Genomic DNA, 15,232 nt, shown 5'->3' with positions numbered 1-15,232 from the left:
TGGGCAGGTAAGAATCTGCTTGCGGGGCAGCCTAATAGTATTAATCTGGTATGTTGGCTTGATGTCAGTGTTCTTAAAAAAATGTGGTATGAAATGGTTATTATGAGTTAAAAAATTATTACCATTAGACTATTTAAGAGTTATTGGGTCGTGGGGGGATTTTACTTTCTTATGAGGGAAGGTCATGAGAAACAGTGTGCACGGGTAAGATCTTGTATATGTGGAGGTGTAGTGAAAAAGTTGGAGAATTATTTTCAATGTGACCTGTTGGCTTCCTATAAAATGTTTTGAATATGATACTGTAGGAGAAGGCTTGATTTGCTATAAATAATCTTATGAGTGCAGACTTTTCTTGAAACGTTTGGCAAAGTGCAGAACTAGGTATGCTTTGAAGTCAGTGATAAAAGGTGCCTTGTTATTTGAATTAAGATTTGGCACTTATTACCATGTCCTTTGAGGTTTATGTGGATATTCAATATTGAGTTATTTGTGCTTTTTGGTTGATGTGAATATGTGTAACTCTAGTCCTATGCAGGATCATATGGTGGGTTTTTGATTTTGCAGATTCAAGGCATAATTGAATGTCAGAATAGTATTTGAAGAACATTTTAATAATGTCACTTTAAATTATTGGGATTGGTGGTGATTTGAGTTGGGAGGTGAAAATGTTAAGGACACTTAAATATAATAAGGATTAGAGGCATCAATATATAACAGTCTTTGATTCCTATGATATGTTGGAGGTCTTACGAGGTGTCCCTGAATCATACTCCTACTTTACATGAGCCCTGGAGAAGTGGTTGTTTTGTGGCGAAACACGTGTTGGCTGTGGCTGTACTTGTTCTTCGGCTGTGACCTTATCTGTTCCTCAAGAATCCACTCATGCAATGTTCATGAACTTTGATATTTCTATGTTGTAGTTTTGTTTTCAGAGTAACAAACCATTTGAATATTTTCGAGAAAAAATGTTTGAAAATTTCCAATATGTTGGTTTGTGAAATAGAACCACGTTTTTACAAAAAATTGTTTTTAAATGAAGTCATTTGAAATTTGTACATTTGCCTATCTGGGGCCGTATTATGAAAGTGCCCGGGGGGCGCAACAGACGTTTGCGCCTTCTTTGCGCGCCCCCGGGCACTTTGGTATTACAGAAAGGGCTGCAGATGCTTGTGCTGCCCCTTCTGTTATACCGAGAGTGCATACATAAAGCGCCAGCACTATCTTCAGAGGGTGTTTCCTCATTTGCAAGGGGGCGTGCCCTATGCAAATGAGGGAATCCCTTTGGTTCTAAGCCTGCGCCGTATTACAGATGTGGGCGCAGAGTCAAAAAAGCTCTCAGGAGGCGCATTGACAGTGCGCCACCTAAAAGATGGTGCACTGTTAGTGCACCCCATGATGGCTGCCCTCTGGAGGGAGTGAAGGGGGTCCCATGGACCCCCCCAGACATCCCCCTGCAGGTGGGTGCAGTCACTGACTGCACCCACCTGCAAGGGGATCTCTAATCCCCTTTAGAAGGGCAGGCAGGTTACAGCCTGCACTGTGAAAACAGGGAGCAGGAAATCGAACCTTTCATGCCAGAACACGTCACATAGAAACTAATCCAATCTCCCCGACTGTTGAGATTAAACTAAGGAAGCTTCTTACTCAAGAATTCCCAAACTGCATCTAGCCCCCTCAGACATGCCCACATGCAGCTGCGAGGCTAGCCACGGGTGCAAGAAAGTTCAATCACATATCATCCATTCTCCAGCATAGGTGAGGACCATCTTTAAATCAACCTGAATCATACATAAAGGCATAATTTTGGGACAGCCCGAACTACCTTGCCCAGAAGACCAGTTTTTAAGGCGGCAAAAATTCTAAATCACTCCTTCTCTGAAAGTGCACTCAGGGAGCAGGAGTCCATTCTGCCGGACATTGGGAAGTTCCATCGTACAAGACATTTTAAGAAATTCTAAGAAGCCTACATTTCATTGCCACTTTGATCTTAGAAAGACATTTTGCTCCCTGTAGTCGATTTAAGAACCTGTACTGTATTCGGAAATGCTCTCATTGTATGGTATTCTTAGTCATATTTGAGTCACTCTGTGTAATTGCTTTATATTATTATTGTGTATATTTCACTATATTACATTATTATATATTTTATAAACCTGTATCATGTCATGGGTCTTGCTTTTGAAATATAGAACTTTTAATAAATAAACAAATAAATAGCTTTACTGACCACAGTCAAAAAAGAAAAGTATGTTTGTCAGCTCTAAACAAAAAAAATAGCAGCTTTCAATGATCACAGACACATGCTAGCAACCTATCAAACAGAAAAAGACATGGTCTATCCCAGCTGCCAAACTGAATAAAACCTAACAGCTGCCAAAGTGCTTTAGAGCATGTCTGTAAGCTCTCAGCGTTGTGAAAAGCTATCCAATGCCTAATATGTAAAAGCAAAAAAAACAGAAGTGAAATAAGTGGAGGGACTCAGAGTTTCTCTTATGAGCCCACCACTGGTGTTGCTGAATGTCAAAGTTGCTGAAAACTAAGGCTGTCTAACCTTATCTCATGTCTCTTGAGTCTACCACTCTATGTTTCCTAATATCTTTTGATCAGTCTTGCAGATTCTTTTTAATCCATGCTTTCTCCCTTTGTCACTGTTTTCATATCTTCTTTCTGCCTTCGTTTTCCTTTTTCCTTTTTCTGTCTCTTACTCAGGCTCTAAGGGGCACATGCATCAAGGTAGGCTTTTGCGAGTCCTTAATTGCGATTATTAAGGAATCGCAATTAAGGACTCGCAAAAGCCTATGCATGGAGGAATCGCTATTAAAATAGCGATTCCTAAACATTCCTTAATTGCGACTGGCAAATTGCGAGTCACAATTAAGGAATGGCTTTCCATTCATTCCTATGGGCCTACAGGCCCATAGGAATGAATGGGAAATTGCATGCGTAATTTGCAAGTACCAATAAATACTCGTAAATTGCGCATGCAATTTCAAGAGTGCCAAAATTACACACCGTTGCACCCCTGAAATTGTGATGTGCACCCATATTGCGCACACACATGCCCCAAGGGCATGTGTGTGTATAACCTGAAACTTTCTAAAATGCGCTTTAGTGCACTTTTCAAAGTTTTCGCTAGATACCATCAGGTTGAATAATCGGTATTTAGTGGTCCATAATAGCGAAATCGCTATTTTAAATGCAATCTTGCATTGCATTTAAGGCATCGCAATTTGGGATTCCTTAAATGCAATCGCAAATTGCGATTTTTGCATTTGGGATGATGCATCCAAATGCAAAAATAGCCGTAGCTAAGGGGCAGATTCGCAGAAAGACTGACGATGAACATCTCAGAACTTCAAAAAATAGTGCCAGTGCCCACCACCAGCACAAATTAAGTACTGCAGCTGTCAAAGAAGTTGACACTGAAGCACTGCATGCACTCCCTTCTGCTTTTTGAATGTATCTAACTACTGAATATTTAACTATTTCCTGGGAAGAGGTTCATTTTGCTATTTAAAGCTCCCTCTGTATAAGGCCCCTGAACCTGATGGGGTTCATTTGAACGTTTTTAAACCCAATATAGCACTTACTCTATATGTTAATGCAGCTGCCAAGCGGCCTATATCCAAGACATGGTCTACCTCTGTGATAGTGCTTGTTTTCAAAAAGGGGAACTGTGCCTACCCCAGATGCTATCTCTTTGATAAGCTCTGTGGTTAAGATTCTCGGGCGGTTGGTCTTAAATAGGTTACTGTCCTGGGCCTAGGATTGTAAAGTGCTATGCGATCTACAGTATGGCTTTCGGCCTTCCCTTGTGATGGTTGATCAATGCCTTAATCTGTATGTTATTATTAACAAGTACACAGTTGCCAAACAAGGTACCGTACATGTGGCTTTTGTGATTAAAGTTTAACTTTTGACCGGGTAAACAGGGAGCAACTTTGGGATATTATGTTGCATTTTGGTGTTGAGGTCAATATCGTTACTCTACTGCACGATCTCCATTCTAACTTGTCTGCTTCAGTCAGGTACGGGCCTAATGGGGAATGCACTGAGCACTTTACTCGGAACCAGGAGGTGCACTATAGCTGTATCTTTGTACTGCTGCTTTTTACCATACAGGTAAATCATTTGGAGAAGGTGTTTGTAATGGTGGTAGAGACATGCCCCGAAATTGATCATAGCTGGATCCCATCGTTACTTTATGCTGTCCGTTTTTGCAGGACAGCGTTTGGGCTGCAGTGCCTGTTAAACTCCTTTGTGCACTTTATGGACCTCACAAAACCCAGAATCCTCTGGGCCAAGGTCCATAACATCAGCCATGTGGCCACTTTTCTCTTCTTAGAAGTATTGTTTGACTCGTCTTTGATCTGGTTCCACTTACTGCCAGATGTAATATGCTCGCCATGCGCACTGCCTGTGTTTTTGATTTTTCTTCTAGGCTGGGGCATAACTCTATTAATACCATGCTGGATATTTACGAAGCCAAATGTGTTCCTTTTGCTGCTTTGGCAGAAATATTTGGGGCTTTGCCAATCTTTCTCATTTATATGTGATTGAGAACAAACTCTTAAGACTCTTATATCCCTCCCAAAGTTCCTCTTCTGATACTGTTCATGAGAAACTTGGGCTAGGGTATTTGTCTGATATTCTGCTAATGCGACCTTTGCTACTTTGGCTATCTGTTCGGTTGAGACCTGAAAAGAGCCTTAATCGACTTAAACTGAAGGATTGTCTGTCCCTTGACCGTGTGTCCAGCATTGGCTGGTTAAACTATGCTAAGGTGTGCTTTAGCAAACTGGATTGGCCTGAAATGTGTAACTGACCTGATTCTATTGTTGCTGTTGATGTTGCCTGGGCCAAAGTGGTATTTATGGGCTGGAAAACAAAAGAGAGAGCCCTAACTGTAATGTAAGTCCTCTGTCAAAGCCTATGTACCATTACAAACTACTTTGGCACCGAAGCCCTACTTAACTTTCAATATGCCTGATCACCATTGATTTCTTGTGAGTCGTTTTATACTTAATTTGTTCCATTACCAGATGGGAGCTCGCTTGATTCTACTTTTGCCCCGCGTAGATGTGACTGTCTTTCTATACAGGACACCCTGCACTTTATAATGCTTTGTTCTTTTTACAAAAAACTTTGCAAGTCCTTTATTGTTCATTTGCTGGCTAGTAAACATTTAAAGCAAGTATACCCTGTTTATTTTATTTACAGCTATTATCCTATGTGCATACCTCTTTTTATCTGGCTTATTTTTTATCTGGTTCATTCCTTGCAATGTGATTGATGTTTTTTTACTCAATGTGGATGTTTTTTATGGGTTTTGATTTGTTAAAACCGAATAAAGATTATATGATGATGATGAACTATTAGAGTCAATATATCCGTCACTTGATCTCACTGGAATTATTCTCTGATTCTAACTATTTTTTTCTTACTTTCTTTGTCATAGTTTTGGGTTGAGAGGAACCACTTTCCAGCAACCCCATGCCTGGAATGCAACATCTGCACAAGAATACAAGAAGGATCTTTACACCTTTCTGCAGCATGCATCACCATCACGCAACTCACATCTGCCCTACCTATGGAAAGAGCAGGAGGCTGGATAAAGGGAGCATGGACGAGAGAGGACATGGAATCCACCCATACTTACTTTTTAACGCAGATCATTTCACAGCTTTTTTCCTCCTTGACGTAAAAAAAAAAACATTAAACAACAGGGCGGCTGTGGACCTATTCCAACAGTTTCCATGAGTGGAGTTCTGTTCTTTCCTACAATCTCTCATTCAGGAGTAATTGGGGAAGAAAGACAGACAAACGGATCCGGGGGCACCCTTCAAATGCATCCTTTGTCCACATTTATTCTATTTAAATATTTTTGACCACTTTTCTTTTTCTCGAAAGGATGTAAATAACTACCACAAACTCGAAACAACAAATAACTCGGTCGTTTGAAGAAAGCAAAAAAAACAAAAAAAAACTGTGGAAAATATATATACAGGGAGGTGGAAAACAAATAAAAAAAGCTATGAAAAAAACACAAGCAAGAAAAAACTAAAACACGCATCGACCTGAAAGTGGCATGTTTACATATTTTAATGACTGTTCTGAGCCTCAAAAAATACACATCGAAAAAGATAAAAACGAAGTGCACCCCACTTCACAAGAATAATTCCCTCCCAAAAACATTGAAGTAAGAGAGAATGTGGCTAAAGGCGGAAACGGACTATTCCTTTTCAACAGTTTTTGTATTTAATTTTTGGGCTCATTCGTTTTTTACACAGAGCTTATGTTGAACAAGGGGAGAGATGTTCGGGGACCAAAAATGGAAAAAATATAGCCCTGTAACTACCGGGCATTTGACAATTTTCTCTGTGAACCAAATTCTAACCTTTTTTAACCTTTTGTGTTTTTATTTTCATGCAACTTTATAAATTGGCTTATTTTTCCCCAAGGGTGAGAGTCCTGGATCTAAGGCCAAATGCAGGTTGCTTGGGAAATTTGGTGAACAAAAACTAGTTGACTACATCTTTTCATCTCTTGATGTTGTCATCCGTCCCGCCGAATACGGGATTCTGTTTACGACTGAGAAAAAGGTGGGAGTTGGAGGTGGGGTTCTCAAAATTTATCATCACCCTCTTTGAAAAGTTCTACAATGGAGGAGCAAGGCGGGTAGGATTACGAGGGAAGAGGGAAGTGGTAGACAAAAATAAATTGGGAGGGTTATGCAAATAAAAAAGAGTGGGAAAATAACTTTTTTTACAGAAAAAGGAACTGTTAGCGAAAAAAAGACTTACCAGAGGAAGAGGAGGGGCATGGTGCCATGGAAGGAGGCACCCAAGGTGCTGTTGACTCACTTGTACTTATCTTTGCATGCCTTATGAGTTTACCACCGACCGGAGATGCAGGGAACAACACGGTGTGGGGGTGGGTAGGGGCTGTTTACGGGACAGGTGGGGGGTGAGGCCCATTTAAAAATACAAGCTGACGTTGATGGGAGTTCCAAACAGTGTATTAACACCCCTAGCCTTTATTAGGGTGCTTTGGCTGGTATCACACGCCCCGGCATTCTAGTTCTATGAGTTTACCGTGAAAAAAGCACTTCGCACCGGGACAGCGTTGTCCTAGCCTATAACATTTACTTAATAACAATGACCGTTTATATAGCACACACCAGAAACTGCATTGTCTTTTGGCGCTAGTATGTGTTATAGTTTCCGAACTCAACTGTGCTCGTCTCTTCAATCTAGAAAGATTTGAGTCATTATATAGCAGTCTAGGGCCATGTACTCCTTTACATGAGCCAAAAACTGGGTAAAATCAATCCACCCGCTCCTAGGTATCCATCCTAGTGTAGTCCTTGCACAGCACGCACCACCATCTTCAGGTATCAAAGCATAGTCTAAGGATGTGATTGTGAAATCTATAGCTGTGACTGTATAGTATGCTTCACCCCTGTGACATTGATGTTCTTCACCTAGAGGGCAAAGCAGTCCCTGCTATCGATCAATCAATCAATCATATCATTTGTAAAGCACGTTACTTACCCGTTAAGGTCTCAAGGCGCTGGGGGGTGGGGAATGCAGCCCCTGCTCTGTCGTTCCCGGACCCTTGAAGGTAGATATGAGCGCCTTGACAGTCTTATCCCTTTTCAGCTGCTAGCAAATGTGTGTTTAGAAACTCTCTGTAGTCCCCACAGTAGTTCATACTTACAAAATATTGCAAGAATATTATGAGAATGTGTCCGCCACCTGTGGATTATGGTGGAGTCAGTGCCTTCACCAATTCTCAGGTGATGCTAAAGCTCTTCTATAGGGTCTGCACATCTCCCCCCTTCACATATAGGCCACCCCTCCTCCACTCCATACATACCCTGGTGACGTCCAATACACCAAATTCAGTTCTGAGGAAGCCACTGTGGCCTTATATAAGTCAGGCGAAGGTCTGCCTGCCCTGTAGAGAAGCACAATGTTTGCCTCCAACACTCTGATACTGGGTAAAGTTCTCCATGATGAAGAGAGTGGGGATTCGGCGGCCATTTCCCAACTGACAACCCCACCAGGTCTTTACATTCCCTATGTCAGTGCTCAAATGAGTACCATATCTGGTATACCATGGCTAAAATACCCATATAGCCACCTCATGTCTCTCTCTTTCACTACCCTACAGTTCCTTTCTCTTTATCTCACTCTGGCAGGTTAGTTAGCCTCCAATATTTCTCCCTATGGCACTGTTAATCTATTTATTTTATTCCACCTTCTTTCCACCTTTTCTGTGCTTCTCTCTTGCTTTGAGTCAAAGTCTAGTGATGATTAGCAGGTCTTGGCCCCCTCGCAAAAAAAAGTACTGCTGCCCTCCACCTGCAACCACCAGCAGAAGTTAAGCACTGCCCTATACACAGCACAGGGAAAGAATACGCCACTCTTATTTTAATCCAGCCTACCCTTCACCCCATGCCCGGTCCAAAGATTCCTTCTAGCAATTCCTTCTCAACCAAAGTCTTGTTGCCTACTTCAAGCCAAATCAACCCCCCCAAATCACACCCTTTTGTACCACTACTCTTTTTGAAGAGGATGAGATGTGGGTTGGGTTGTTATCTTTGTAAATCCAACGTCAGATCTGATCTCAAGCCAAGAAGCCTCAGGGTAACCAATTATTTTGTCAAAATGAAAACCTTTCCTGATTCAACCTGGAGTCATGCAGCTCAACAAATCCAAACTCCTAGTCAAAGAGCCTGGACTGGGGCTACTTCATGGAAAGAAGTGGTCCCTTTTCAACCAAAAACAAGGAGAGGTAAGAGAATAGACCTCCAGTGTTGGGGTTCTGCCAAGTCCACCCCTAGGCCCAAGTCACTCCTGCATCTCCGTTTTTGAACTGTGCCGAGCGTTCTCCGTGTGGGCTTTTATGATGTAACGAAGCCCTATTATTTCCTATACCGATGCATGAATATATGGGAGCGGTGGGAGGGGCGATGGGTTTAAAGCACTTTGCACAATTTCCCTGAGGAAAAATGTGCTTTCACCTTTTTAACAGAGAATGCCTTGTGACAAAACACTTAACAGGACGTGTGAGTGTGAACAAGAAAGAGGAAGGGGATGGCCACAGAATACAGACCCAGAATCCAACGTCTGCTTTTACTACATTGTCGGTGAAATAGCAACATAAACCTAGAAATCAGAATCACTTGCCCATTCCTGACCATTAGCTGTCCGCAGATCTTCTGGCCAAACATGTTCTACACCTTTCCCTAGTGAATAACCTAACAACAAAACTCCCTCTGAAACAGAAGATTCCAACAGCACTTCCATTGGAGAATATGAGTTACACAGGGACGCGACATCACTTCCTGCAGTACATATAGTAGTAACATCACTTACTGCATTGGTCACAATCATGGCATCATACTTATAAAGACCGATTTCAAAAGAAGATGAAATCACTTGGTATTGCAAATAATCCTGTAACACCACTCAAGATGACTAACAAGGTTATGGCACAGCCTATAAACGCTGACATCAAAAGCATCACACACAAAGGCAAGATTAGCAATAAGATTACAAGACATCATTTCCTACAAAGAGTGAGATCACATCAAAAGACTAGCACATCGCTTCTTGCTACAGATGATACCTTCTACAATACCTTATGACATCCGTAAGCTTAAAATGGCACTTCCGGTTAAGAATAGGATCGAAATTACATCATATTACAATTAGAATTTACAGAGATATCTTGGAAACATACATTTGATGTTCCTCACTGCAATAAAAATGTCTTGGTATCAAATATCCTTGCGTTATCAAGGAATAACGCTCCAATAAAAGTGCCAGGATAAATTGATAAGCCACGGCTTCTTCCTCTCTACCAAACATATCAGACAAACAAAAAATGAAAAGATCCAGTCAGGAGTATTATCATTATAGCTTTACTTCCTGTTTTGAATTTTTTAAATGGTGTCTCTTATGATGAATAAGATCATGACGTCACTTCCTGTGACTAAGATACATTTTGTCTATTCCTATGACCATTGGAAAATACAACACCATTTTTTGTCAGAAGTAGAAATGATTGCTTTATTTTTGACCACACAGATTACAATGGAAGTTCGCAATCTAGATTTTGCGTTTTGTAATGAAGACACTAAGGGCATTTTCTGTTTGAAACAATAATCACATCAATATTTGTGACTAACGCATATGGCAATGACCGAGACAAGTTTATAAAATAATAACTCATACCATTAGTACAAATTAGGACCATTTAATTTTTAACACACTTATCATGTTACTATAGATAATAAGTAACCATTGTGATGTTACTTCCTGTGTCATGTACATGATAAATCCATTAGTAGGTCAGCTGCAGTACTGGCACCTGCAACCGGAACTACTATAAGTCACTTTGCTTTTTCTGATAGGCGCAAATTATGATGCCGCGTCCTGCGACAAATACAAAATGCTCTTTCTTGAATCAAGCTTGCTGGAGTCAAGACCAGTTTATGGCATCACTTTATAATCTCTATAAAAATGCCAATTCGCATGATAAGCATTTGTTGTCATATGGGAAATACAAATTCTATCTCTTCCTTAGTAAAGAATACAAAACATCCCTTTTTGTAAAAGATATAAAAATATCACATGAGTGATTTTGTGACATCACTTCCTGTGGCAAACTTAAAATACCTCAACTTCTGCAGCAAATGCGTTTGACAACATTGCTTCATGCGACCACTGCAAATGACATCACTCACTCTCCGAGGGAACTACCACTGATGTTACTTCCTGTGATGCGCACACCCATTTCCGGTCAGTCCTAAACAGCCCAGCATCTGGGTCTCCATGCACCTCATTTTTTTCTTCTGTGGTAATATCCCGACACGGCCCCCCTTCCTCCCTCGTAACTTTCACCACACTTCTGTTTCGTGGATTTTGGGGGGGATTTCCTTTTTGTATTGTACTCTGGTTTAGGGGAGGGTGCTGTTTTCAATGTCTGAAGCATGTTGTGGGTTGGGGAGGGAGGGAATACTTGACAAGGGAGACTGTTTTAAATTCTGCACATCCTTTTGTATTGAAGAAGCATGAAAAAGAAATAAATCTAATGTTTACGCATGACTACTTTTGCACGAGCCTCTGTTAATAATACTTGGTTAATAATATTGGCCATGTATGGAGTCACGGCTGCATCTTAACTGTGCTCTGGATCGTAATGAACAGGTGCTGTTATTTCCAAACTCAGTGAATCTCAGGGCTGCAAGTGGGAAGAAAAAACTCGGGGTTCTCTCAAAGGGGCGTGGCCAATGTAAGTAAGGGCGTGGCTTAAAAAACACGTAAGCTAAAAGTCTGTGCTTAGCATAGTGTGCCGCCCGACTTGTATTTTTCTTTTGCTTTTATTGCATCCAGATATATAATGCAACAAGTAACATCATACCTACAAGTCAGGACTATTGGCCTTGTCAATGGTTGTTAGTTGCATAAGATAAATAAGCAGCAACTGTGGCTTGTATATAATATTGAAAAAGGTTCCACTTACAGCCTTGGTAACACCAGGACAATGTTGCTGCTCCTGAGTCTCAAAAAGAGAAGGGAAATCCAGAGAGAAAATTACTCTCTTTAAAGGATTTCCCTTCCCCTACAGCGCTCACCTGGCATGACGTCATGCCATCACTTCTCCACTAGTGGGAAGTGAGCAGTGTGAGCACGCGCACATCGATGTGCCTGCTGTCACTGCCGTCTGGATAAAACGGACCGCCTGTGCCAGGGCACAAAACAGAGCCCGATAGAGACCCGTTTCGAGACCTCCTTAAAACAAGCATTTGCAATGCAATAGGTCTCGCAGTTACGAGAGTTTAAGCTATTGGTATTGTAAATAACAATTCCTTTTATTTATGTTTTTAAAAAGAAATCAAAAATAAAAGACATTGTTATGTGCAATGCCAATAGCTCAAACTCGCGTCAATGCGAGACCTATTGCATTGCAAATGCTTGTTTTAGCTTGGGTGTTTTAAGCCACGTCCGTGACTGCATTGGTCACGCCCCATTGAAATCCCACACCCCCCTGAAGTTTATATCCCACATAAAGCCTGGTGAAGACTGATTTGCATATGGCTTGGTCCAAACCGGGGTGGCGTGCTGAGCAAAAAACAATGGATTGAACCCAGTTTTGTGACCCGGTGTGACTTTGTATTCTGTCCATCTGTGCTTCATAAATGAACAAGCTCAGCCACGCTTTTAAATTGAGCACGTTTTGTATACAAATTTCCGCTAGGGCCTTGATTGTGGTTGCAGCTTGTCACGGCTGTGGTTTGATTTCCAAATAAAGTTTTTGTCCCAAGAAGGCTAGCCTAATCCCAACACGAAGTTGTCCGACAAGGTGAGTGACGGCCCCGGATATGTTTATGGGGGGAAGGGGGTAAACTACGGTTACGGCACGGAGCAGGATATTTCGTGTGGCGCAGGGTAACGAATTTTGTTGATTTTGGAGTTTAGGAGAGCTTTATTACTTTATTTGGTTGGGCAGTGAGCTTGTGTTGGGAAGCCCTGCTGGCTCATTTGCCAGCACCTTAATACGGTTGCCTTGGGTGGTGGGTGTTGCCTGGTAGGAGTTTTGATGCATTGGTATGATTTCTAATAGCCACGATGTTTAATACGGAGGAACCAGTATTAGCCAGGAATGCTTGGCACATGGTTAATTTTGTGAAACAAGTTAATGGGATGTATCTTTGTAGCTGTTGGGAACAAAACCGTCTCGGGGCCAAGCGGGTTGACATGGCTCTGTTCGTGGGAGAGCCGGAGGTTACTTCCGTCCAGCACCGGATGCTGCTGTCACGTTTTGGCAGTTCTGTCCAAGAGAAAGGCGAATAACTTTGCTCATTTACCCGAGGTTGGAGCATTGAAGTGAGTCTCTCTCACTTACCACCATAGAGCCATAGCGATCTGTTGGATTTCAGTGGGTTTCTGATCGGCTTTAGTGCAAAGCAGTAAGTGCTTGACAGATGTCAAACAACGAAGCACCTTCACTAGAAAGAAAACCTGACAACTTTTTGTGACTACAAAGCTAGGCCAGTTCTTAAAATGGATGGTGAGCTTTGGAAGGTTAAACTAATGTGGAACAAGCGGCCGTGCGGCCGCGAAAGTGAAAGTGATCGCGATCAAACATCAAAGCGGCCGTGCGGCCGTGAAAGTGAAAGCAAATGGTGTGCAGGCTGCCAAATGGTGCCCGCGCCCGGCGCACATGCATTGTATTTGGAGGCCTGAAAGCACTCGTTTGCACTTCTAGATCCCCCATTTACAAAAGCTCTTGCGAGAGCAGCGCTAAATCGCTGGCTCAGGCGAGACCTAAAAACTGGTGAGACCCGGACCACTTAAAGCCCTGGTGATACTCATTTGATCAACTTGTGGTAGAGAGTATTTCCTGTCCGCTATTCGAACCTGTAAGGTAAGTAATGCACAGATTTTTGCAGCAGGTGCTTGAACCGATTGAGCGGTGTCGGTGAGAACATAGCATTAGCCGTCACTTAAAAGCACACATCTCTGCAGCAGGCACATTGCCCCACCTGGTTATCTTAATGGTATAATAATCTGTTACGTTTTTCACAATTTTCTGCAGCAGATGTATTAGCCCACTAACAGCCAGATGCACAATAGGTTTTAGTGTTCGCAAACCTTCGGAACCAGTAAATCAGGGGATTTACAAATGCCAAAACCCTTTTTCCCATCTCCTAACTGCACTTAGTGATTTGGAATAGTGCTTTGGAGTCACTAAACATGTTTAGAAAAGATGACGATTCGGTATTAGGAAGAAGCGTGTAGCAGGCGTCCCTTCACAATACTCAATCGGTATGCTATGTATCAATGTTTTGACGCCGAAATCAGGTTGCAAACAGGCTGCAAAACAGTGATATTCCACCAACACCTTAAAGGAGGTTGAAAAGGGAAGGTGTCCCCTTGGGACCACTTCCTCTTTATGGATGTTAAACAAAAAAAAAAAACTTTCATTTTACACGCAGTCCTGTTCCTTTTAAGGAAAACAGCATTTAAACAAGAAAAAAAATGATTGCTTTGCTTGAAATCAATCACAGACATGGTGGTCTGCTGACACCAGCAGGCCACCATCCCTGTGATGGCAGCAAATGGTAGTGGGTCGCAATTTGCGAACTACCTCATTAATATTCATGTGGTAGGTTGATTTGCGTCCCACGACGGTTCTGTATTTTGTGAACAAACTGTTTAGTGCATAGGTCGGTTCGCAAAATATCACACTAGTCACATTAATATTGATCGTAGCATTTAGTATGTTAGACCCTTAGCTCGATTTTGGAAGACATTTTGAATTGGGCAGTAAAGTCCAATCAGTTGCGATTAACCTGCTAGAGAGCTCAAAGAGAGTATTGTAACAACTAGGGCTGGGTTTCTGGGTTAATTGGGGTTTTCCAAACCCCGAGTAAATCATTGTTTGTGCAGGCGTTGGAACAGTGATTTGGGTAGGATTTAGTGCAGCCGTATTTATCTGATGTGTTAAATACCTCAACCTTCATTACATTTCATTAAGTCAGCCATGCCAGAATCTAACAGGAGAAAAACATACAGTATTTACACTGGCATGCAGATTTTGGTGAAATAAGCACCACAATCCTGTAACGCCCTGAACGTCTCAGGATCGTTTAACAGACACGACAATGAGAACGCAACCACTTGTGAAGGTTTAGTTATTTTAATGAAGGCAAAAATAATACAAGGAATAAACAAAGGTTATAGTCACTGGAATCCTCCAGGCTAAGTACGTTACCAGCCCACAGCACGGATGGTCCTAACCGTCCTCTGCATATACGCCGATCCCGGCGTATGCCAACAGAGGGCAGAAATGAAATGGCCGACAATGCCAATCGGTAGGCTGTGAGGGGCACGAAGAGTGTTGGGGAGAATCGAGGAGTCAGGGAAACACCCAGCCGGGGTCTCTACCTGAAGGGAGCAGCCGCTCAACCTCTTCCTCAGACTGCACCGGGACGCGGAGTCACCTCCTGGTGATGCGTCACCGATACCCCAATCACAAGCAAAGAAGACTGAACCGAGAGCAGCCGCTCGATCGATCCTGTGGACTTCCGAGTCTGTAACGCGGCAAACACCTCCTGGTGTGCGTTACAGCTGGCAGTCCCTGTATCTCTGGTCGGGCTGGGAGTTACGACTCCAACCAGCAAAAGCACCACTGCGCTTTGACTCAGCCGAGTCAA

At 42.2% G+C, this 15,232-nt stretch overlaps 1 protein-coding gene across 1 annotated transcript in view; it reads left to right on the top strand.

Moving 5' to 3' along the window:
* PRRT2 (proline rich transmembrane protein 2) overlaps positions 1-11,014 on the top strand; it is a 327,188-nt gene extending 316,174 nt beyond the window's left edge. Inside the window, exon 4 of the mRNA XM_085618804.1 lies at positions 5,459-11,014. Within this exon, the coding sequence (XP_085474930.1) occupies positions 5,459-5,469 (11 nt within the window). The 3' untranslated portion in view covers positions 5,470-11,014. The remainder of the gene's footprint in view (positions 1-5,458) is intronic.
* Positions 11,015-15,232: the final 4,218 nt, after the last annotated feature.

Source organism: Triturus cristatus, chromosome 7, assembly GCF_964204655.1.
Source record: "Triturus cristatus chromosome 7, aTriCri1.1, whole genome shotgun sequence".
Taxonomy (NCBI): domain Eukaryota; kingdom Metazoa; phylum Chordata; class Amphibia; order Caudata; family Salamandridae; genus Triturus; species Triturus cristatus.
The sequence above is the reverse complement of the archived record's forward strand: the minus strand, read 5'-3'. Positions and strand labels throughout refer to the sequence as shown.